At 41.4% G+C, this 25,221-nt stretch overlaps 1 protein-coding gene across 11 annotated transcripts in view; it reads right to left on the minus strand.

Annotated features, from left to right (window-relative positions):
• The window catches only part of LOC145967011 (protein bric-a-brac 1), a 340,940-nt gene that overhangs the window by 55,949 nt on the left and 259,770 nt on the right, over positions 1–25,221 (minus strand). For 2 of the 11 annotated variants that reach the window (XM_083091569.1, XM_083091572.1), the window contains exon 6: positions 2,023–2,505. The exons of 8 other annotated variants lie outside the window; for them this stretch is intronic. In XM_083091569.1, coding sequence (XP_082947695.1) covers positions 2,438–2,505 — 68 coding nt within the window. In that variant the 3' untranslated portion in view covers positions 2,023–2,437. Of the gene's footprint in view, positions 1–2,022; positions 2,506–25,221 lie in introns of those variants that run through there. One more of the 11 variants, XM_083091571.1, reaches the window with a different exon arrangement.

Below are 25,221 nucleotides of genomic sequence, written 5' to 3' on the forward strand. Positions count from 1 at the left end.
TTTTTTCATATTTCTACAAATCGAAAATATTTACGAAAATGTTTAATTAAGAAATTTTTCAAAATGCGTGTAATTGGAAATTTAATTCAGAAAAGGGCGAATGATATTTTAACAATTTTACGAGTGGGCTCAATTTTTCAAGTCTCTCTCGCGAAGAACGAGGATAACCATTCTTCGAAAGAAAAAAAAAATTGTAATGGGCTCTCGGAGAAGATTCCTTGTCGGCGGTGCGGCGCGTATCCTCGGTTCGCAGCGTCTTTCGCGCGTATTGTTTTCGACTTCCGGCCGATAAAAGTCGATTCCGCCCACCGTCCGGTATTCCGCGGCGCGGATACTCCAGGCGGGCGGTTATCTGCCGGGTGGATCAGAACCTTCAGTAGCCGAGGCAAGAGCGCAATATCCCGTACTCGATCTCTCCTGAGGCCCGTCTTGCCCCTCTCCTTCTCCTCGCGCGAGCGCGCGCCCCTCGCGACTCCGAGAAATATTATTTAAGTGCTTCCTGGCATATAAATAGTCCGTACGCGATGATAATTAAAGTCTCCCGGGACACGGTATCGGGCCGACGATCTATCTGCTCCGGCGGGGCGGTCGTATGCACAGGGTGTCCCGCAACTCCCGCGCTTCCTCCTAGACCCTCGGCGGATTCTGAATCGAATCTTCTTCAGATTTCTCTTTCCAAAGTTCACTTTATTATTTTTTTTGTATTTGCACGTTTTTATAAGCTCTTCTTTCTCGATATTCATTTAAGAAGCGACTTGTACAATCAAAGTTTAATTCATCAACGTGGCTTTCAATGTTCAATTTTTTGCAATTTTAAACAATTCTTAACGTAACTCGATAAGTATGTACATTCGAAGCATCTAATATCGGGTATTCTGATAATCAATACCTTAACTTGAGCGGACTTGACTCGACACAAGATTGTATCTATTCACTATCAGTATCTTTAATTCAGTATCGTCGTCGAATTTCGACTGTGAGAAAATATCGTCTTTAAATCCGCAAGTGAACACGACTGATCGGACACCCCGTATATACAACACACACGCCTCCTGTTATATCCTTCCACCAACGGAGCGCCGCCTCCTGTTCGTTCCTCATTTAAATACGTACCTGCTATCTGCGCGAAACAGTCGTCACTACCGCGCACAATACAGCCGGAACAACTGGCACTGGATATAATGGCTTATGTGTATGTGTGGACGTGTATGTGTGCGTGTATCACACAACACACAGCGCGGCGCCTTCTTCCCCGAGTCCTTGTTCGGCGATCGCGATCGCGCCCCGCACTCGTTTCCTATTAATTCCTACTTATTTCCCGATCGTTATTTATCGCGCGCGCCGCGTCGCGACTATCTGTAATTAAGACCTTCTCGGCCCGATAAATACCCTGCCTTTAATACCGTACGTTGTCAAGAATTCTCGGTTTAATACGCCTCGCTCGTATCTCGTTGAGAATCTATTCTACTTGCCCGGCTATTTTCTCGTAACGTAATTTTAACAGCGCGACAGTTGGCGGGAGATACGAGTATCAAGAACGATGATTAACCTCTTCTCGTACAAAAATCACTATCATTTCTTTCAACGCAGGATATACACGCCATTATTACTTAACATAATTCTTGGCCTTTTAAAGCCATCGTAGGATTGGTAATTTTTAGCTCTCTTAATCAATAGCGCATAAGGATTACTAATATACGTATCAATTATCTAATATTTCTTATATATGTGCTAATGCAAATATGAGAGCGATATGAAGCAATGTCAGAAATAACTTTTCCATTCTTAATTAGTGTCGTATCAATCGCAAATTTGTCGCCTTAACCGACGTCTGTTTTTTAGATACTTATTGTATACGAGATGTCCGTAATTATTGGTCATTAGATCTCAGAGTATATACGTATCCGGTTATTATGATTAGTTTATAAATAAATATAAGTTGACAGAAAACATAAAGATATATAAAAATATTACCGCTGTTAAGACTCCTTTTTATATTTAATTTTATTACGTGTTTTAAATATAATCATATTTCGCGCGAGAGGTACAAAGGAATATTAATAATAACAAGAGTCCATTAATTAAACCTGTCGACCAATTAAAATTCACACTATTCCCACAATGACGCGACATTTTTAAATTTTTTTATATCGTCGCGATAAAAGGAATATTTATCGGCGCTACTTGCCGAGCAGATTATAACCGATCGCGGGAGATCCTTTCGTTTCCTATAAATTACCCTTAATTTTCCGATCGTTATTTATCGCACATGCCTACGCGACGCGTCTCTATAATTAGAGGCCTGAGCAAGTAAGCGATAAATCCATGGGCGATCCGCTCGTGAGACTTCTTTGCGCTTGTTTCTCGCGATTCTCGAGTCACGCCGCGAGATAGGAATTACCGCGATGATGGCGATGAAGTTAAAAAGATTCCTGATTTATACCATCACGACGGTGCGATCTTCGCCGAGAGGGCTCGCTCGAAAGTATCCCGCGATAGACTTACCTGAAACAGACACAAGAAAAAAGAAACATTATTTATAATACTTATAATATTTTATTCGAGATAAGATAATTATGTAATAATTATATTAGATCTCAGATTAAAACATCGCGTCTCCTGCACACTTTTCTTCCTACTTCTTAATAGCTATTTTAAATAAGATTTACGTCAGCTATTAACGATATTAACGTTATATCTCGTTGTGCGCACGTTTCTGCGTACCGTTCATATTATAATCCTCTGGTATTACATGCAAAACATATTAATGTTAATTAGCACGTATTAATGTTAATCGGATGCAATCATTCCACGTTAGTGTGCCGGTGCTAAATCAACCGGAAATATTCGCTGTAAAATTCACGCAAGGACAAGGATCGATAAGCGGAAGTCGACAACGGAAATCGCCGATGGAGAATCGAGCCGATGTTGTTGGATCTTCCGCGGAAATAGGCGAGTCCTCTCCAGGATCGATTTCAGCGGGTCCAGCTTCGGGGAGAAGGAGCGCGCGGGCGAAGGGAAGGAACGCGGGCGGCGACAGGGTGTGAGAAACGGACGAGGAGAGGCCGAGATAGGCAGGGAGACTGAGAGAAACGTATACACACACGTACACGCGTATGCAAACGCGTGTGGGGGAGGGATATGAAGGGGGGTCGCGGCGGGGAGGGGGTAGGGAGAGAAAACCGGGCGCCGGTGGCGGCAGGGCGGCTGCGGAGCGGGGAGGGGGGCGAGGGAAGGGGTGCAGGAATGGATCGCTGAATTTCTCGAATAATTAAGTTAGACCTCGGCGAGCTAGGGGTGGTCGCTTACGTACCAACACGCTCTCATACATTATGTACCGCGGTCGTACATACGCGTACACACGTATCACACGCACGCGCGTACACCCACGCGCGCACACATGCACGATATCATCTCTCGTAACGTTCCACGTCGTGGCGGTGGAATTGCGCGCGCGTGCTTGCACCCGCACACTCGTACGGGACGGCATTGGATATATACTTAATGAAGCGTAAATAATTGAGTAATGTGCTCCAGGCCGTTCGATCGGCGCTCCTATTGGTCAGTATTAATCTATTCCGGCGCATTAGCGTCCGGTCTATCTCTGCCGACCGGACCGGCCTAGGACACGGAAACGCGCGCGCGAGAGACTAGATAGATAACCGGAGCCCGCGAGCGTTCCGCGCTAACCCGCGCTAACCCGCGCTAATCTACGCGGCACCGAGAGCTCGATCGACGTCCTCCGTTACATCTGTCTTGCTATTCACGCGCGCATCGTGTAAATGTGTTGTTATATCTTTCGAGCAGCGTGGATCTTTTGAAGAGGCGATAGTAAAAAAAAGATTTTGCAATTCCGTCTAAATATAATATAATGGTCTCTAATGAGCTCTAATGATTAAAAAAACTGTATTCAGAGAAATGTTATATTTTATAACAAAAATTAGGATAAATATCCCAACAAAATTACAACGATTGTATAAACAACAAATGTATACGATTAAAAAATAAACGCCAATTTTAAAACAATCGATCTTTTTATTGCGAAATCATTTAAATTTATAATAAATTTAAATTCTCTTTGATTTACTGTACGTATCTGTCTACATATTGATTTATATATTTTTTTATTATCTTTGTAAACATGCATCTATTATATTTTTCCGTTATACATTGTATTATAGAGAAATATGTGTTCAGAACGTAATATAGATGCAATTTTACTTGGTCTAATTGCGTATCCATTTATTCATATCTGACCATTTATCTCTCCCTCTTTCCCCTTCATCGCGTAATAGACACAGATCAAGCCCGATGTATGAGATCTCTTTGGCGGGGCGGATTGATTTTCCGCGAGGCAGACCGACAGATTCATCGGCTCGGCATCTCGAGATTCCCGGCGATCGCGCTCGAGCGCACTTGCCGATCAACGGCAGTGATTTGCGCGATGATCGGCTCCGCGATTCGCTTGATCGCATTAACGCCGATTAGCCGTCAAGCCGGCTCCTTTTCCGTAGCTGCCCGGGAGTTGCGCTGTTTTCGCGAATTCCTGGAGATGCCGATAAGGGATTCCAAATCAAAGCTGGAGGATTCGCAAACGCTTGAGGATTGCATTTTGGATACGAGTGAAATTTCGTTGATTTGGCGGAAATATTTGCGGGATTAGTTTCGCGCGGAGAAAAAATTTTTATTCACATTCAGAAAATTATTGACGGCACGCAAGATACAAGCGAAGATGTATTAGATATAAAAGATAAATTTTTCTGACGTGTATCTCGTCAATCTAGACGAGATTTCTTTCTCGTCATTTATAATCAATTTAGAAAACTCATTCTTAATACGTAAAATTGTTCGCCTCGTAATACGCGTATCATCGCGATGGTCGAAACAGAAGCGTTTGCTCCGAAATAGCGATCTCATTCGCGACTCGTCGCGACTTCGACAAAATTATCGTGTCTCTCTATTCTTGCGCCGAAGCTATATAGTAATCGACTGTGCTATTTCGAGACCGCACGGAGGAGGGGGAGAGAAGGGAAGAACGGCGACCAGGAAGAGCAGCCGCGAGATCGACGGTGGTGGTTGGGACGGCATGGCAGGATAGGAGCGAATCAGACAGGGTGAGAAGGGAAGAGCGAGGGAGAAAGAGAGAAGGTCCTCGCTATCTTCGGAAAAGTCGCGCGAATCTAACGAGAGCGGAGCCACAGGTGTTTTCGCCGCGAGTATATACCTCCACCACCCTAGCCCCTCGTCCGCCATCCCTTTTGCAATTCACCCCCGCCGCTGGCTTCTTCCTCGTCCCGAGATATTATCGCGACGCAAGGTTTGCCAATTATTTGCCAATATGTAGTTTCTCGTTAACAAATGATAAAAAGAAACTATCGTTTCTCTCCCTCTCTCAAATTTGTTAAAAAATCTAATAACAACAGATTACATATATCTAAAATGCATATCGCGGATACAAGTCAACGAGGCAACAATGTGCGTTCTATTGCGACCTGGTCAAACTTATACAGGTCTCTTTCACACTCGGTGGTGTGTGAAGTACGTTGCATGAAATGATCCATGTTTAATCTTTTTTGTATAAAATATGCGATAAAAGGCGAACTCGCGTGGGCTCGATTATTAAAACACGCGTGTTGGGCTATAATCGCGCCGATAACTAGAGTTTTACGGCGATGTATATCATTTTTACGGCAGGATGGCGCGCTCTAGTAATGTATAGTGAAATGTGAGCAAAGAGGGGGAGGGGAAGTTATTAGAGATATTAATAATTGCCAAAATTCGCTATAATTTTAACTCGAGTCCGGCGAAACGTAATAATAACAATAAATCCTTTTTCCGCGTTAGACATTCTCAATTACTAGTATTGTAACTTTGCTCGAAAAATTTCACGAGTACAAAGGATTGCTTGTAAAAATTTCGTATACACTTAACTGCATGCAGATTAAAATTTTATATGCAATTCTGTATTTTCCGTGAAAGAGAAGAAAAATTCATTTAACAAGCGCGTAAGCTATTTCCGGTATTAAATTCTACAAAATATTCGATTCTTGTTAAATGCAAATTATATTAATTCTTCGTTGTATTTTGTTGCATAATACACAAAGAAAGAATCGTTGAAAATCGATACGTAGTTTCGTTAGTTTCAAACTGTCATGTTTAGATTTCTTTTTGCCCTATCTTAAGGATTAATGATTTCGCGAGCGGAAGAGAAATTGAAAGGGCGATGATTAATTTTCACATATATCGTAGTGTTTCCTTTTGCCTCCGTTACCTGCTTTTCGCTTTGATCGTGTATTCCGGAAAACGAGAGATATTATATCGCACGATGCGATATCATGTCGAATGTGCGTTGTACATCGACGCGATATATTGACGGAGGGAGAACGAGAGGGGTGGAGGAGGGGGATTGCGGGAATAGGTATTTTCGAAACATTCCGCGCATCCGCTCATCCTAGACGAGCCTAGAGTAACTCTATGCCGCAGGAGAGTGGCGAACTGGGGGACGGGAGGAAGGGGGCAAAATGCATACGGCCAAATGCGGGATATTAGCTCGCGATTAATTATTAATAGTATCGAGTGCCCGCTAATAGATATAATGTTATTGCAGCGAGATCAGTCGTGGCTGGACGATGGCGGAAACGCCATTGGCTAGGATAGTCGAATTCGAGATATCGAGGCAAGAGCCCGCTCCTCTCCCCTCGGATCTCCCTCTCATGACGCGAAAGGGCTTTATGTATATACATATATGTACATATAGAGTGGCTCACAATGTAACAGCGTCAATGGATATGATTAAGATTACTAATTAAATATTGCATAGCGATAATATATTGGTAGTTTCGCATACTTCAAATTAACGTTGTATCATTAAATTTCAAATATTAATATGAAACAAAAGCTTATTTTTATAATTTTTCTATAAAATTAATCACACGCAAGTATGTGTAACTTTTATAATTCCTCGTAAGGGAAAAACAATTTATTTCAACAAGTATTATTTCTAACATATTAAATATTTATAAATTTCCACAAAATAACTGATTTCTATCGAATACGGATTAACTTTTTATTGCATTTTTGAATTTTGTATAAAGAAAGTGTTGAAAATTATATCAAATAATATCAATCGAGTGTGTTTTATAATTTCGTGAGCGGATTTAAAAATTAGTATATACTTATAAAATGTACATTATCGCATAATGAGAAAGATGAAGAGAAAATCAAGGGAGATGGATGAAATTTCATTCGTGCAACGAAATCAGATCCTTAATAACTCATCGATATTTTTTCACCCGGAGAATCGCCGGTGAAACGATATTAAGCCTCATAACGTCGCTAAGATACGCTATCAACGGTAAGTCAGCTGTTTATTCGTTTAGTCTAAAGGATCTTCCTTTCTTGAAATTTTCTTCGCCTTTGACAGAGTGTGTCATTTTAATCGATTGTTAAAGAATAAATAGGCGCAGTTTTTCAGAAAATGAAGATTAAATGATATATACTATTGAAATTTAAAGTATTTATAAGAAATATTTTTATTAAATTGTGTGATTATGTATACGTAATATTAAATAGAAGCATAAACATGATATCATAATAGTTTAGTTTTGCAGATTTTATTCTATTCCACATTTTTAATTATATTTTTCAATGACTATGTAACATGTTAAAGTTCGAAATGTATTTTTGTAAAATTATTTTCAAGAGAGATATGTACATAAATAATTTAGAAAAAAAATTTTTTCAATTTTAAATATAATGTTTCTAACACTGTATTTTTAAAAGAGAAAGAGATTTGCATAAATGCGTAATTTTATTTCATAAAAAATTTTTGTAAACGTAAAAATGAGAAATTGTATAAATCTCAAGTTAACAGCACCGAACAAACATCGATCGAAGCGAAATGGTTACGAAAAGCAACCCTTAAGTGTCTTGCGTCGGTTCTTTGAACTCGCCGATTTCTCTTTTTCTAAAGAACCATATAAAAATTGTGCCGACTCGTTTGAATTATAAATTCCGAGGAGGGTGCTTTCGCGAGGCACGAATGGCGTTTGGCGAAGCAAAGCAGAGATGGCAAGTCACGAGAGGAAAGAAGACGTCGTCGAGAGAGAGAGAGAGAGAGAGAGAGAGAGAGAGAGAGAGAGAGAGAGAGAGAAACAAAGAGTAGCAATCGAGTAACGTTTTCACGTACAACATCATTCCCGAGACAACGGAGGGTTGTAGGTTTCCACGGTGGAAATTCGCCCGCGATGGATTCGCGAAACTGCGGGGCCGAATTGTTTTTGCGTCGAATTAAAAAAAAAAATCAACGATTTATATCGGGCAATTTCGGTCGCGTAGGGCGGCGCGCACGAAATTATCGGAAAAATATCGGCGCGTTAATAATACACTAATTTCGTAATTGAAAAGCGGTTTTATTTATCGGGCCGGCGGAGTTGCCGGCCGGTCGGTGAAATTTTTCGCGGCCGGTCGACAATTAACGGCCGCGGGATAACGCACGTGGGATGAAATTTTAGAGAACGAAAACGGCGATGAAACGTCCCGCGGATAGAGACAATGACAAAAAGAGAGAGAGAGAAAGAGAGAGAGAGGGAGGGAGAGGGAAGAAAGGAAGGAGAGAAAGAGAGAGAGAGAGAGAGAGAGAGAGAGAGAGAGAACGGAACGAAATAAAATAGAATTTATGCCATGTAACTGCTTTCAAAGTTTAATTAAGTACTTTAACGCCGTCCGCGCTTTTATTTCCATCATACATTATTTTCCATTTTTGCCATTAAAATAAGTTGCATTTGTCTTATTCTGGTATAAATGTAATGAATATTATAGGATTTGGTTATATTACTTCAGATATATCGTTTCGGATCTCGAAATATGTAATTATGATATAGCGTATTTTCGTAATGTATAATATATATTCGCCCTTTATTTTATTTTTTATTAAATTAATTTTTATTAAAAAATATTTATTGGAGTTTGCACGTGCCTATAAAGCATTCAGGAATATGTTGTCGACGGGAAAGAAGGATAAGGGGGAGAAGAACGGAAAACGGGCTATTTCATGTTGCGGGTGCAGGTGCAGATGCAGCGGCACGGATGTAAAAGAGGAAGTCGAGTTATTTCGGATATTAAACACGAAATTGCGTGTAGAATAGTCCGGAAAAGCCGCCGTCGAAACCCATCCGCGTCGCCTAAGTCTCTTAAACTGCGCGCAGTTTCGGCTTTAGCTTTCGATTTCGCGATCGATACTCATCAACGGCGAAAGAATCGCCAGTTTAATCCAATTTCTTTCGTTTCGTGCAATCATCCGCGGGCTTATCGATCGCGATTTAAGAAGAATGGAGATACATGTGAAGAAGTAAATCCAGTCCATTTTTTCATTTTATACGCAACGTTAAAGTTGCAATTAATGCAAAAAATACGTAAGAATATGCCTTAATTAAAAAATAAATTAATAAATACAAATTTAATTTCATAATTATTAACTGAATTTTCTCTTAAAAAATAAAAAAAATATGATTATAAGAGAAAATCGCAATAATCCTTTTAATCAAAAACTCAAATTAATAAAAATTAAAAGCAATATATATCTAGTTTCTTATTTCATTTTAACAATTCATTAATAATTTTTTCTCATTATCGGTTATCGATTACGATTTGAAAGAATGCGAGAAGAAAGATACAATTTGCTGAAAAATTTTATTGCTTTCCAAAGTTTCTCGGATAAAAGGTCCAAAAAGGCTGAGGAATGCATCTTAGCGAACGGAAAAGGAAGGAAACTTGCTTGAAAATCGTCTAACTTGTTCAAAGGACCGAAAGTCCGGCGAAAAGTAATTCTTCAAGTCTCCCTGACCCCCTTTATTTTTCGGAACGTCGGAAGCGCATCCTTATCGTTCTACTTCCTTTTCTCTCTTTCTCTTTCTCTCTAGTGAAATAAATTTAGCTAGCTGGCGGTCGGAATACCGGCGATGTGAGAGGGTGACGGTCGACGGGGGTTAGTCCCAAGGCACTTTCTTTGATGCCGACTAAGCCACTTGGAGAGGGTGGCAACCCGGCGAGGCTGCCGAGTTTGGGGTAGATCGCGACATCAAAGAGCGACACACTTGAAGCCGAGATTTCCACCTCTCTCCGTCCCCCGGCCTATTTCTCGTCATCTTTTAGTCACCGATGACCTCCGCTCTTCTATTGTCCACCCTCGACCAAAATCGGTCTCGTTTCCTTGTATACGCCGGAAACCGACAAACACCGACGTGTAAAATGACTACATAAAAAATGCAGCCATGTCGCGATTGGCGATTAGAGAGAGAAAAAAACCGCAATTTAACGTTATTTTGCAAAATGCTTATTTTTAGCTCGCTCGTTTTTTTTTCTTTTTTTTTCCCAGACTCCGCCTTCTTTCACAATAATGCATGTTCTCTTATAATATATCGTTTTTTTTTTTTAATGTAATATTTTTCAAGAATGAAAGACATCGTTGAATAATTAAAAAAAAAATATCGCGTTTATACAGCACAGAGAAATACCCGAGAGAATGTGACTACGATCGCGATCGCGATCTGTATGAAGTGCTAATTTTTAACGGGCCGTTCATACTTGGTGTCAGCTCGCTCTCGCGCACGCCCGATCCCGTAAATTTTACTCTTCGTGCGGAAAAGAGGGAAAAACGCATATTTGTAGTATCAATATGCATCGCTTCCGCCGCGGCACGAGCGGGAGACTGCAGTTACCGCGGATAATTCTAAAGAATAATGTTTTTTTTAATTCCGAGCCCGGGCCACTCTCGCGCTCGCCGATGATCGGCGCGGCCGGGTGTGTCTCTATTTTTTCTGGCCGGCCGGGTGTGCATTAATTTGTAATTGCGCGGCCGTTTTTACGCGCGAAGTCCGCCGATCGGAAAATAATCGGTCCGCGCGCTTCCCGATCGAATCGCGCGAATTGCTTTGTTTTGCGTTTTCGGAGATGGATGGAACAGTGAAAAGAGAGAGAAAGACAGAGAGGGGGAGAGAGAGAGAGAGAGAAATTTACAGAGGGAGAGAGAGAAAAAGAGAGGAGAGGGAGAACAGAGAGAAACAGGAAAGCGGGTGGACAGAGAGAAGCTTGCTTTTTCGCGGCTTAAAATTAATATGCATGGGTCCGACAGCGAAACGTTTATCTTGCCGGGCTTGATTTCGTTTTGATACGCCGACAAATTGCGGTGCGCGCGTGCCTCCGCGAGCGGGCTGCTGTAATATTTGCGAAAACACCGCTTCTCAACCGCGAGGTTTCAATAAACCGGGATAAATATTCGTACGAAATAGAAACGAAGGAGAGAGGTGACGAAAGACAACGAAATTAAAATGTTAGAAAATTTAACGGGAATAAAAACGAAAGAGGGAAAACGCGCGTAAGTCGACGCATATTTTTAGACACGACGATTTTTTAGCTGCTCGCTGCTGCAGGATACATATAGGCGGGAAAACTTATTAACGATGAGAGGTATCGACGAGGGGGCGGTGAAAAAATAGCCGAGTTTTTGCGAATTTTCAACGCGAGACAATATTCGACATCTGGGCGCTCTCCCGTGCGCGCGGGCGGGACGGCGATTAAAAATTAATAACGAATATCAACAGCGGCGGGACCGGTGTGGCGCTTCATTACTCGAAATTAAAAATCGTCGTTCGGATCGCGAATAAAAACTGCGGCGGCCGCTTCGGTTCTGTAATTACAAATATCCACATGGCGCCCGGCGGAAAAATCGGTAAACAGACTCGTGATCGATGGCTGTGCCGCCCCCTCATTCCCTTATCCTCCTCGCGCCTCAACCCCCTGCGTGTGCCACCCTTTTTCCCACCGATCGAATCCCGCCCCCTTCTCCCATCGGGTCGGGGTAGTTTTTTACCGCGATGCCGCGAATTACCATTGCAAACGTCCGATGCCTGTGAAAGTGGCGAAACGTATGGGGTTTCGATATGATTTCCAAAAAAAAGAGAAAAAAACAGAGAGAGAGAGAGAGAGAGAGAGAAGGGGCGAAAAGCGAAGAAGAGCGGGGAGAGGGCTATAAAAGTCCATGGAGTCCTATTAAATTCATGAATCCCGATTTAGATCGATCACCGATCGTCACTGTCCTGAAATATTTTTTTTTTTTTGGTCATTCGATACCTTTTTTCATTCTCCCCTCCCCTCCTTTCTACCTCAACGAACGTATCGACGATTTGTAGTATCGAATATGCTATTTTGCAGTTTGCATTTGGCTCTTCGACACTTAAAATTTATTTTTTAAAAACACTGTAAAAGTATATTTAAGGAATTTTCTCTTGGCGCATCGTAAATAATTACTAATTTGAATTATTCAATATGATCGCGATCATATGATTTCTCTCGAAAGCTTTAAAAAATTATCGATTAATTTATATGAATATATTGTAATCCGGAAGAAAGAGGAAATGTATTTTGGTATTTATTACGCAAATTTTGTCAATAATTTTCATCGAACAACAATTCTTCAAATATAGAATGATATCGATATTCATGGCGATCGATTCATTTCGCGCTTAACAATACTAGGCTCGCGATACTGAGCGTCGTAGTCACTGTCGTCACCGCCACCGCCGCCGCCATCGTCGTCGTCGTCGTCGTCGTCGTCGTCGTCATCGACACCGACGCGGCGCGACATTAAAAGCGGCGACCGGGCGCGAAAATAATTGCATTTCATAATTGGCTAAAATATCAGAAATGAAAATTAGTTTATCGAGCGTCGCGTTAATAATTTCGCTTAATCGAAGCGACCGACGCCGGCGCCGGGACGCGCGGATGATATTCGCGGCGCTTGCAACGCGGTGCGCGGATCAGGTGTACCAGAATAAATCGCTCGCGAATCCGACGCGTCCATCGCGACGTTGCCCTTCCCTCCCTTCCCTTCCCTTTCCCCATCTCATATCAAGGGACGAGTATTTTTTTATCCGGCTCTTTCACTTCTCCCTCCCTCAAAAAATGATTTAAGCGGCCAGGATATATATCGTCGATAATGCATTCGAAACGCTCGATACTCCTCTCGCGTATTCGTCGGGCGTATCTATTAAGAAAAGTCCGTCCGTCAAAATTATATAGGGTGTCGCGCTTTGGCTTTGTTTCCTGCCGATCATGGATTTTTTTCATGAGCTCGCGGATGCCCGCGGCGGAAAAAAAAATTGGATAAAAAGCCGTATAAATGCTAACGAGGCGATTGCAAAATTTTCAAAATTGAATTTAACTCTGCATTAATTACAGATTTCATATCTTACCGTTGCATTGATTAAATAACCAATTTTTGTATTAGACTATAACACTTTATTTTCCGATTATTTGTCGGGGTCGTTGATTCTTTTCAACATTCGACGACAATTGTGTGTAATTAGACGCATTGTGTTTTAAATTTAATTTCTGCTAACAATAAGTAGCGTCCGGATTCCACGCTTGTCGAGGAATCTATGGCGGCGAGAGAGTGTCAAAACGACAGGACACCTTGTATAGGGATTGTATGTGTGTGTGTGTGTGTGTGTGTGTGTGTGTGTATCACACGCCGGTATAATTTAACCGAGCGTCGGAAAAAAGGGATATTTTTGGCCCGTCGAACTGTCACGTCGAGGAGAAAAAGGAGGGAATAAAAAAGATGTAATTGCGTTCTTGCGCCACACGGTAGCTCGTTCACACGTGTCATCGCTCCGCGCCGCTTCCGCTTTTAATCACGATTATCAATTTCGGCGCGGAAAATAGCGGCCGTTTAATTGGCGGATGACACGCTTACCGATGCGGTAATTTAATGCCCCCGGTCCCGCGGCCCCCCGTTGACGCGGCGCGCTCTGCGCCCGCTCTCTCGTCCTGGCGATCTCTCGTCGCTGCTGATTCCGCAGTCGATTCGCGGCATGATCAAAGTTTCACGCGCGGTCGCCGCTCCGCCCAAGCAGATCGTCCTGGTTTGATGAGTTTGTTTGCCGATAATTGTCGATCTCGCGCATTCGCGTTTCGTTGAAGCGCGGGATGACAATTTTTGCGGCCGATTGCGGATTTAATCGTCTTAAGGAGGATTTTTTTTTTCCCGAAACAGTTCGCCGCGTCCTCGCGAAACACGACTCGAACATTCAATTTTTCGAAAGAACGTCAGAATTAAGCATCTTTCTGATGTTCGTCGCAATATTCATGGGATAGCCCGCGCGTATCGTACGTACCTAGGACTATAATCCAGGACCAGTTGCAGGGGGAATATGATTTAGTAAGTCACAAGGAATAGCTAATCGGAATTAGTTAACGAGTTTCTCAGCACCGCCAATTTCCCCGCGTCCCTTCGCGCCGTTAATTATCCGACGCGAAAAAAAGATCGGCGCGATTAAGCGAAATCGATAATTCCCGCGCGGCCGAAAAGAAGCCCCGCCGAATTTTCTTCCGAGATTTATGGCTCGCCGGGTATTATATACTTACGGACAGTATATCATTTAACGCGCGGGGTTTTACGAATACAATGGGGGCTTCATTATTTTTAATTAAATTGAAAATTAAATCGCGAGCAAGCGCGCGCAAACGCGCGCGCGCACCCGCACTCGCTCGCTCGCCGGCGATATTTCGCCGAATATGTAATTTATATTTATGCATCGACGATTCATTTGCGCGATTTAAGTTCGACGAGGGTTTTTTTTTTATTCGGCCGTTTTAATTATTCAAATACCGCGTGAGTTTTATACGCGATCGAAGGATTTGCAATATGAATGCGGTAAATAAATTAACTTTTATTAATGAAAATCAGAAATCCCGCGGCTCCATAAAACGGCGAAAACAACGCGCGTGTTTCGCGGCATTCTCGAAAAGCGGAATAAAAACGGTAAAAACGTTGCGAGCCAATTCTTTTGCTTCTTTTTTTCTGTAATTAACACACCCACTACCACGAGATTATCGTTTTGCAAACCAAATGTTTAATCAACGCTATAAAGTATATTGTAATATCGAATGCATGATGCCGCTCAGGAAACAGTTTGCAATATTCCTTGGTTTTCGTCACAATATTTGATATTTAGTGACAAGATAACGCCTCGTGCAAATACGCGTATGTGTATTAATAGTCTCCCGAGTATAACATTATTATATATATAATATTTTCGTAAAATGAATATATATATATATACAATGAATATATATAAATGAATATATATAATCGTATATACATACATACATATATTAAAATTGAAGTGATTGAATTAATTTAATTGCGTCAATCAAAACCGCCAAAAATGTCTACACATCTGTATCATGTAAATTTATATTTTATTAGAGGGATATATTGATTTGCGCCTGAATTTTAATTGCAGCCGCTTCACTCCCGTCAAAAAAGATATCGTAATAAGTGTGAGATCAATATTTATTATATGTATAGACGAATAAAAAAAATCGCGTTAGTTATGGTGATTGTGTTAGAGAACTGACATACCATTTTCCTAATATAATTCGCGATCGAATAAAAGTCATTTTGCATGCCTTTTCAAATTCATATATGTATGTATATATAGAAATAGAATAAATAAAAAAAAGCTGAAACTTTTTTTACCGTCTACTTTTTGTCGATAAAATTTTTATATTCTATTAAAATTGTTATCGACATATCGCTTGTGCATGTCATAATGCGTATAAATCATTGATAGATAAATAGAAATCATAAAATTTCTAATTAATACATAAAGTTTCTGATTAGATTATAGGAATAGAGAAAGAATTAATATATCCGAAATCGTATTATCGACCATGTCGATCTTCATTTAGTGACTAATATTAATATTTCAAATTAATGGATTTAATGTATCTATTAATGTATTTAACGCGCGACCTTTGGGTAGTTTTTATTCGAGTCAATCGGGCTAATTGCGATAATGGAGTAAATATGACGCCGCAATATTTTCCAATGATGTAATTAATAGTCATCATCTTCCAATGATTTTATGCCGCGTGTTAAATAAATAGTCATAATTTTTAACAATTATATAATAATGATTATTTATTTTATCGTATCGCAATGTCATTATTTATTATCTCAACTATCCTAATTTATATTATATATTTATCATTAAAAACCATCATTGGAATAGGCAATGTCAAATTTAAATAAAATGCATTTATAATGCAATAATGCATCGGTAGACTTTAATTCCCTTCCATCGCGAGACAAGAAATCGCTCGGTATTGGAAGGTTTGAAGTGGAAGATTAAGAACGGAAGGATTGATCGCGAAAAGAGCGAGTCAAGAGTCAGGCGAGGAAAGCTCGCAAAGCCACTCGCGCGGCGAGTAAAGCATTTTTAACGAGGCTCGCTCGCGAAAATCGTTAGTTATTCAATCGTACGCGTAGACAGGACGATAACGAGCGGATTGATTATGCCTAAGCGGCCGCCGTTCCTTATTTTCCTCGGCTGATTTTTCCGTTTCTCGCGGCAATTAAACCGCGGCATCGAGACCCATTAGAGATCGGCACAACAGTCGACGTCACGCGATCGCTCTCGTAGGTGTGCTCGCGAGTACGCGAGATGAGATCTCCTCGCTCACAGAATCTCGTCGCGATATCCCGCGTCCTTAATTGAAGAGAGGAGAACTTGAAGATTGTTCGTATTAATGATTCGATCAATCGAACCATGCTGTCAATAATAAGACGAATTTGTTCGATCGACTTGTAAGAATCATACTTATGATAATCATGAATTATTCTTTAAATTATAAAGCTATTTTTAATAGAATATCTACAAAATACTCGACGCTTAAATTGAAAATTTTAATGTTCGTTGTTAATTTCTTTGATTTTTACTTCTAATTTTCTTGACTCGATGATGTATTTTACTATTAAGTGACGAGCACGCTTTTTTGTTTCTATTCAAAACATTCATTTTTGCTCTCAAGAATCGTCTGCATCTGCAGACAACGTCTATACTGCGCGAACAAAGAGTTCTTTATTTAAACAAATATCGCAGACAAAATACTATAGTTTAGCGGAAAGAAAAAGAATGTGTATTTTCAAAGCATAACATAAAGATAATTGAAATAACATAAAGATACATATCCATCTAACAAAAGGTATTTTTAAACAATTTTGGCTATTTGTCGAAGCTTTTTCTTTAACGGAATCTTCACAAAGTGTAATTATGCGCAGCGAATCTAAATAATGATTTTAAGATTAAATAATTACGTATAGAGATGTACTTGTGTGTAATATATTTAGATTATATGATAATATTATGCAACATTAAGTAGTGCAATCATCGATTGATTAATATCAAGCGATAAAATATTTGCGAGCCTCCTCTTTACAAATTTAGGCCTTTAATCGCAATAGTGACAAGTTAATTACCGCTTACAATATTATAATAATAACACTTTACGGTGAAAGCTAGCCGAGTCGTAAAATTACATGAAATTATGTTAATCCGCGTTCACCGCGTAAACTGCAATCGCGTCTCTGTTCGCGCGCGGAAACCCGCGGATTAATACCTTAATTTCGGGAACTCGCGTCGCGTTCCCCCCGCGCAGTCGATGATGAATACACAATACTGTCTCGAGCCGGGACGAAATAAATTTCGAAAGGATATGGACAGCGTGACAAAAATTCGAGGCCGGCGCAATTCGTTCGTTCGCTCGAGCGAGAGCAGCACGCGAGCGCAAATAACGGTCAGTATTTTGCAGTAATATTTCACCGGAGCAGTTGGTATTAATTCGTAATATGTTACCGGCAAACTATACGAAAGCCCCCCCTACCCCTCGCGCGCACCCCTATCGCGTCCCCCTCCCCCTCCCCCCTCTTCCCCGCTCACCGTCTATCTCCCCCCGATGGGCATCGTCCCGCGCAAACCACCCTAATATATGGTCCGGTATTATTGCAATGCAATGGACAGAATACTGTCAAAATTTATCGGCAGCCGTTTTTCATGCGCTGCGTCAAATGAGCCGAGCGATTAAAGCGCGCGAATTAGCCCCGAAATTTTCGACCGCCGTTGTTGCGTCGCGAAATAAACGCGCGTGCACGTGTGCGTAACGCGCGTGCACTTCATGACGACTGTCCACGGTCCGTCCTGACATTTATTTTTGCCTTTCTTAGCGCGTTCGTACGCTTGTAAATCATATCGATGTTAGAAATATATCGGGTAACACTAATTCATTATTGATTTTCATCATTATCGCGAAATTAGCGATGGTAAGTTTAATAATTTTGTTACTCTCATTCTCAACATTCTGTCTAATATTTATTACATTTTATTCGTGCGCCTAAATTTTCCTTAATCATCGATCCTCCCAAAGATTAACACGTCGTCTTGGTTTTCTCTCCAAATTAAGATAAAGGAGATTCGTTGGATAAAATGAGATCCACGTACACGCAATATCGATTAATAATAATCACGCGTGAGAGGGCGAAATTAATGTCCTGAATTCGCAATGGGTTCAGTTGGCAGAGTGCAACGATTCCGATGTCGCTATTATAATTATCGCGAACGACAGGATTCAATGGATTATCGGCTGGTGCAACGCGGCGCGTCAAGACGCGCTTGCGGTAAATCAGCAAAGGACGAATCCCCTAAATTTCGCGCGCGTCAGAAATAGCAATTTCGCGAACGTGGCACGCGTGAGAGATGAGCAAGAAGAGCGGACGCGCGTGCGACGTATAAACAACATTCAGAACATTAAACAGCTAAATCCGCTATTACGCGACGCGCGTCGCGCCAGCGAAACACCCGATAATTCACGCGCGCTAAACAGTGTATAAAGAATAACAAATTAATTTGTTATACCCGCACCGTACGGCGGAGCGCGGCGCTTTTGCGAGAGAATTTACCGGCAGATGCTTCTCGCGCGCACGCGCGCGCAACTCATATAAATTCCAGCGGTCACGTATAATACAAATAATCAGAGCACGTTATTCGACCGAGAGCACCCGGGGACGGACGACGAGGAAAAAAAAAAGAAACATATCAATTTAGACGGCATAATAAATATTACAACTATGCAAATTTGACTCCGATTTTTATTGCCTTTATTTTTTAATGATCGATTCTATATATTATTGAGTCGATTCTGTAATATTATTCTATAGAATCGCGACCTCACAATACATGATAGAGTTTCGCAATTTTATTTTTTTATCCGTTTCATTTTTCCAATCCAATTTTTCGTTAGCGTAAATTTTACGTCGGATCATAAACCCCGGTGTGGCGCAGAGAATTTGATTTCTTCTTTTTTCTCCGATATCGCGTAACAAATATCTTCGTAATTAAGTTTTCAAATTTCTGCTAAAGTAAAGCTTGTCTGGAATTTTAACTGATAAATCTAGAGCTGATAAATATCTCACTGCTGGCTACAGGGAAGTGATATCGATTCGAAATTCTGAGACCTTATAATGGAGAGATATGTGCGAAAAATTCGCGCGTGCTGCCGCGTCGAATATGCGGAAAGCGTTAGCAATCTCGTTATTAACGTCCATTCTCCGTAGCCACGTTCCACTTTCGGCTGCACTTGACGCTTCCGCGTACGCTCGAGATGCCTTCGAGAGGAGGATTCACAATAGCGAAGAATCGCGCGACGACGATCGCCCGTGTCTCGCGGGCCACTTTTCTCTCCCCCGTCCTTTTCTCCCTCTTTACGTTGCCGCCCGGGACGCCGAGCTAACAGGAAAATAATACCCTGTTGATTGGCAATTTAGTCTGAGATTGCAGCAGCAAGAAGCTCTTCGGCGGCGAAAGAACGAATCAAGGTAGATGTGACGTCGGGACGAGAGCGAGACGACCGCGATTGAACCTCGCATCCTTGCTCGATTTTTTGCCAACTTTCTCTCTTCGTCGTCTCGACTAAAACTCTTATTTCTTGTTAGCTTTTTATGATGTGTGCTTTTTACTCTCAAATTGTTGAAATCAGTCGTTATTACATTTTTCCTTTGTTAATTATAATATTTAGCATGTATTCTTTGAAAAGTAAATACACAAATATTGTAGGTTCCATTGGAGATCAAAAAGATATAATATATAAGTAATATCAAAATATGTATAAAAATAATAAATATTTAAGCGTCTAAAAAGAGTTAATCATTAACGAGCTCCTATTTTTATCGTCAATTATTTATACAATCTAATACAAACTTTATAAGAAAAAGAAAAGAAAAAACTTGGATGTTCTTTTAGTATACAATGCAATACAATAAAGATTAGATGCTGATAGGGCAGCTAGATTGCGCACGTTTCTCGCGGAAATCCGAGAGATTTGAAGTCGCACGAGATACATCAATACGCGTGTCTCTTGTATCTGGCAGTTCTTTTTATTTTCATGAAAATAAGAGAGCAGCGACAAGACAGAGTAAACCGACAGGGCAACCCCTGCCCCGTCAAGTGGTCTAAAGAAATCAGCGCAGCGTGGTCTAGGGTCGGTTTTTCAACCAGTCGCCCTTACATACTAATTATCATCATCGTAGCGCAAGTCTCTTGATGCGAACGCATCTGGAATGATGGGCGAGGAAGCGCGGGGAGGAGAAAAGGGCGACGACTCGTGCGTTTTGTACAAAAACGCGCAGACGGCTGTCTTCGCGGAGACAACCCTCGGCTCGTTGCCTCGAGCACGACCATCTCCTTTCTAGTCCGGAGTTTATCGCCCCTTCGTCCGTCCCTCTCTCTTTCGACCTCTTCGCGTCGGCTCCGAAGCGGGTTAAGGGGGCCAGCAGTCAAGGGCCGTGACATGCTAAAAGGTACGCTAAAGAGGATGCCACCGGATGCTAATTGTGCCGTTCGAGAACAATTCGCTTTGTCCGCCGTCAGTCATGAAGAATGACCGAGGGATGATTTCTCAAGTATAGTCGCGCGATTTGTCGAAATTGTTGTTATACAGTGCTGTTTGAGTTTTTAGATCAATGTAGATTGTAGATCTCAAAAATTTATAATGATCTGTGCGATTTTATATTTTGCTGATTCGAATATAAACAAGTTTGCAGAAAATCTCGAAATAATCTTTTTACAGAATTTGGAAAATTAATTATCCTTCTTCTGTTATATCAGGTTCATTTATATGACTAAATAAATTCTTGTATTTTACATTGTATTAAGCGACTGATATATATTAAATCTTTGATAGATAAATGAATAAATAAACACCGATCGTTGCAAGAAAATTGTGTGTGAGAGAGAGAGAGAGAGATATTTATAAATAAATCTCAAAAATATATTATTTTCTTTTTGTATAAATATTACATGAAGCTTCGAGATAAAATTTAAATATGATGATTATATCTAGGGATGCACTGAGGGGCGCGAAGCAATATCAGGGACCAAATGGCGCAGTCTAAATTACAGCCAATATTAAGATCTCGCGATTGCGCGCAATGGTATGCAAAGCAATTCCGGCGGCGGTACATGCGTGTGTCTGTGTATATGTGAACCTCCGGTTTTTAACGTACACCGGCCCTCGAAGTTCTCATAAATTCCCAATGACGTCTTGGAAAGGCCACGCGCCAGAAATGGAGAATTATGTTGTTTCCTCGTGCAGTCCAGCGCGTTTCCTTATTGCGATTCCGTTTCCTTAACGTCTTTCGTCATCTTCCTTAGAATGACTAATTTTTCTGTCATTAATTTCACAGGAATAAAAATTCAAAATTGAGTCAAAATCGAGGAATTTACGAGATAAAAATTCAGAAATTAGACAAGAAAATTGACAAGGAAAAGTTGCATCTAAAATATATAAGAAATTTTTAGAGAATTTGCAAAGTAGTCTCGACTAATAGCTCGCATAACTTTCTCTGTCTCTCTCTCTCTCTTTCCTTGTTCGAAAGTAAAACATTATATCGATGTAGAACACGGTGGTACATCGCGCGTGTATCGCGTATCGGAAGGTATGCGTATCACGTCGTTACTCTCGTCTCGTTCTTTCCATCGACGGAATAGCGGCGAGAAGTCGCCAGACAAAACCAGACATCGGGCGTATTGTTCGGCCGGCCATATTCAATGGCGCGTGCACAATGCGAAGAGTGCACCCGGTGCATCCATCCATCGTGCTGGCCTCGCGTACGCAACGAGCTATCTGTGTTCTCGAAGACCCGCCGCCACCGTCATCAACCACCCGACCAGTTTCCAACCCTTTCTTCCGCTCCCTCCCTTTCTCTTCTCCTCTACCCACCCTATCCCATGTTCCGTCTGCGACCAAGAGGTCGCGAAACAGCGGCAGCGTGGGTGCGCAGCTGCGTCGCCGATAGAGATGCATCGGTTCCATTACAAGTTGTTAATGAGACAGATCTGTCTCTCAGTCTCTCCCCGACGCGCTATCGGTCGAGCTATTGTTGCGTGTGGTCATTGTCTTCACCGCGGATAATAATATCTAGACAACTCGAAAAAGAACCCCCGAACGGAGAAAGAATCACGAGGGATGGTAAAAGAGGAGGTGCGTTTCCGATTTACATTTGAAAATTTTTATTCCCCGGCGAACGGGAATCTTTGTCTAATTAGAGGCTAATCTGAGGTTGCCGGAAGAATCACAAAACTTTCGCGGAAATGGATCCTTGAAGCGCAAAATAATATCCCCCGCGGCGGGAGAGAAAAATGGATAAACACCACGAGTCGAAGAATAGAGTTCTTATGCAAAATGATAACTGCGTCTAGAACCTGCAACTTCTTCGATCAATTCAGAATCCCTATTTTTTTACATTTTGTATTTTTTTTTACATTTATATAAGAATGATAAGGCACACGAAAAGAAACGTCGTATCAATAATAAATCAGAATTTTATTAATGCTTTCTTGAAGAAGCAATTTCCAAAAAATACATGCCGACTTTTTTCGTTTTCATTTCCTATATTTTACGGAAAAATGGTTTTTCTCGCGGCGATGTAACGGTCGAAAGATAATAGGGCCGATCGGTATCGATACGGATCGCGTATTTTCACGTCGATTCCGTTCTTTGTTATTTCGTGTCGACGCACGCGGGACTGACTCTCCATATTTTTATCCTTTTTTTTCGCCTTTCCTCTCTCTTTCGGCGCCGTATTTCATCGTTTCGCGGGCGTTGCGCCCGTTAAAACGGCCGGATTATAAGCGGCCGATAAACTCTTTTATTTTATTCGCGCTTGGCGCCTCTCCCTCCCCCGCCACCTTTCTCGCCTGTCCCCGAAAATGGAGCGTCGTTATTCCCACTTCGCACTGTCGTTCTTTTTTTTCTTTCTGGTTCACCCTTCGCGTTTTATTTATTCCATTGGTGCGGTTTTGATCGCGATCATCGTCGTTAATTGACCATCTTCTCGCCAAAAGAAAAAAATGACAATGAGAGGATCTGGAAAATCGGAGCGCTTCTTACGAGATGGACGGTCAAGTCAGAACTACATCTAGAGTATCCAGTCAATAAATCTGCGTGAATAAGAATCGCGTACTTATTTGAAAAGGATTAAAAAATCACTCTATTATCTCCTATTTCTCTATTTATTCCTCTCCAACGCCAATTTTTTTTCACCACAAAAAGCGAATGTACATAAGCGAGCAAATCGATCGATGTCGATACTCTCGGCGAATGATTCCCACAGATTGTTAAGATGAGCGTCGATCGTAAGCGCGGGAATAATCGCGTGATTTTTTCCGATCGGTCGCTGCACCGGACGCGGCGTTCTTATTAATTGCGGCTTGTTTTTCCCGTAAATCTCCCGATTCGTAGCTATTGCGCGGTATACTGAGTCCAAATGGGGTTTATATCCGGTAGAATGGGATAGAAGAGAGAGATTAACGGGCGCGCCGACGCTGCATAGCTATGCCAAATTTACTGTCGCTCAGTTCTTGTTACTGGCGAACACCCGTTAAGCGTCGCGACGTATCTCAAATCTACAGATCCAACACCGTTGGTTAACATTGCTTCGTAAAAATTCAAGAAAAATTTGTGCAAATGGCATTTAAAGTTTTCCCCAAAAAATTACATCAAATAGTTGATGTTTTCAAAATTCTTATTCATTCATTTTATCTCTTGTTTCTAAATTATTGTTATCAATGTGAGCCTTTAATATCATCCCACGATTCATGGCGTGAACAATTTCAAATACATTCCATGCGAAAAACATGAAAAGATACCGCATGAATGGAAGAAACATTGCGCGATTCAGGTTGACCATGAACAAAGTTCTACGCGTATTCCCGATAGCGGCAACGTAACTGCGAAATAACACAGTATTATACAGGTGGTGTCGGTTAAAACGCCAAACTGTTTTACCGCGACGACAACGTGCCAACGATTAACCCGGCGTGCACGCCGCGCTTCTCTCTTTCCCTCTTTCCCGTACGCATGTGTGTGTGACCTTTGCCGCCTAGCCGATATAAACATAGAACGCGTGCATCGTTGCTAGCGCGGCGATCCCTCTCTCTCGTTATCCTTCATCGGTACCTCTCGCTCCCTCTCGTTTGTCGCCACCCCCCTCATTTCCGAGCGACGCGAAGCGTGTTGCTGTCGCTCCAACCCCCTGCGTTTTCTCTTCTCACCTTCTCTCTCTATCTCTCTCTCTTTCTCTTTCCCTCGGTCGCGTTTTCACTCTTTCCCTCCCACTCCACGCGGTCCTCTCTTCCCATACTCCCGACACCCGATACCCGACACCCGATACCTAATTATGTTAAACGCTTCCGGATTTTGTGGCCGGATTATGCGGCCTCGTTGCCCTCGCATTCTCTTTCGCTCTCTCCGCACTGCTTTCTCTTTGTCTCTTTCGCTCTCGCACATGCGCTCGATTGTTGTATCGGTCTCTCGCTTTCTCGTGTGCGCAGAGATTTGTAACAGTTTGTAAATGACGATACGCCCGTCACAAGAGAAATATCGCACAATCCATAGACAGTGGTAAGGGGAGATGGAAAGGCTTAGGATATATTTTTAAAAGAAAGAGATTATATTTTATAGAAATAAAATATTCTCCAAAGATGAAGATATTTTAAAAATATCCTTCACAGTTAAAACTATTCTCGTAATATTATTAAAAAAAAAAAACATTTTGAAAATACTTGAAGAAAATCATGTAATTAAAAAAATATATCCACAATTGCGACGCAAGTCTATATGAATGGAAACTGTTAAACTTATATTAAAAGATTTTTATCTATTTAGTAGAAATGGATTTTACGGATTCAATGAATTTCTTATTGATGTAACTTGGAAAAATTTATTGCTCGCGATTAACCGGTTAGAGAGGATGAATTTGTCCATTTACAGCCGGGAGGAAAAACGAAAACGTTTCCAAAGTGCATCCAGCTGGCGCGAGTCTAC

This window comes from Camponotus vicinus, unplaced genomic scaffold, assembly GCF_025532165.1.
Source record: "Camponotus vicinus isolate PSW18456_S1 unplaced genomic scaffold, iyCamVici1.0 SCAF_2, whole genome shotgun sequence".
NCBI lineage: Eukaryota > Metazoa > Arthropoda > Insecta > Hymenoptera > Formicidae > Camponotus > Camponotus vicinus.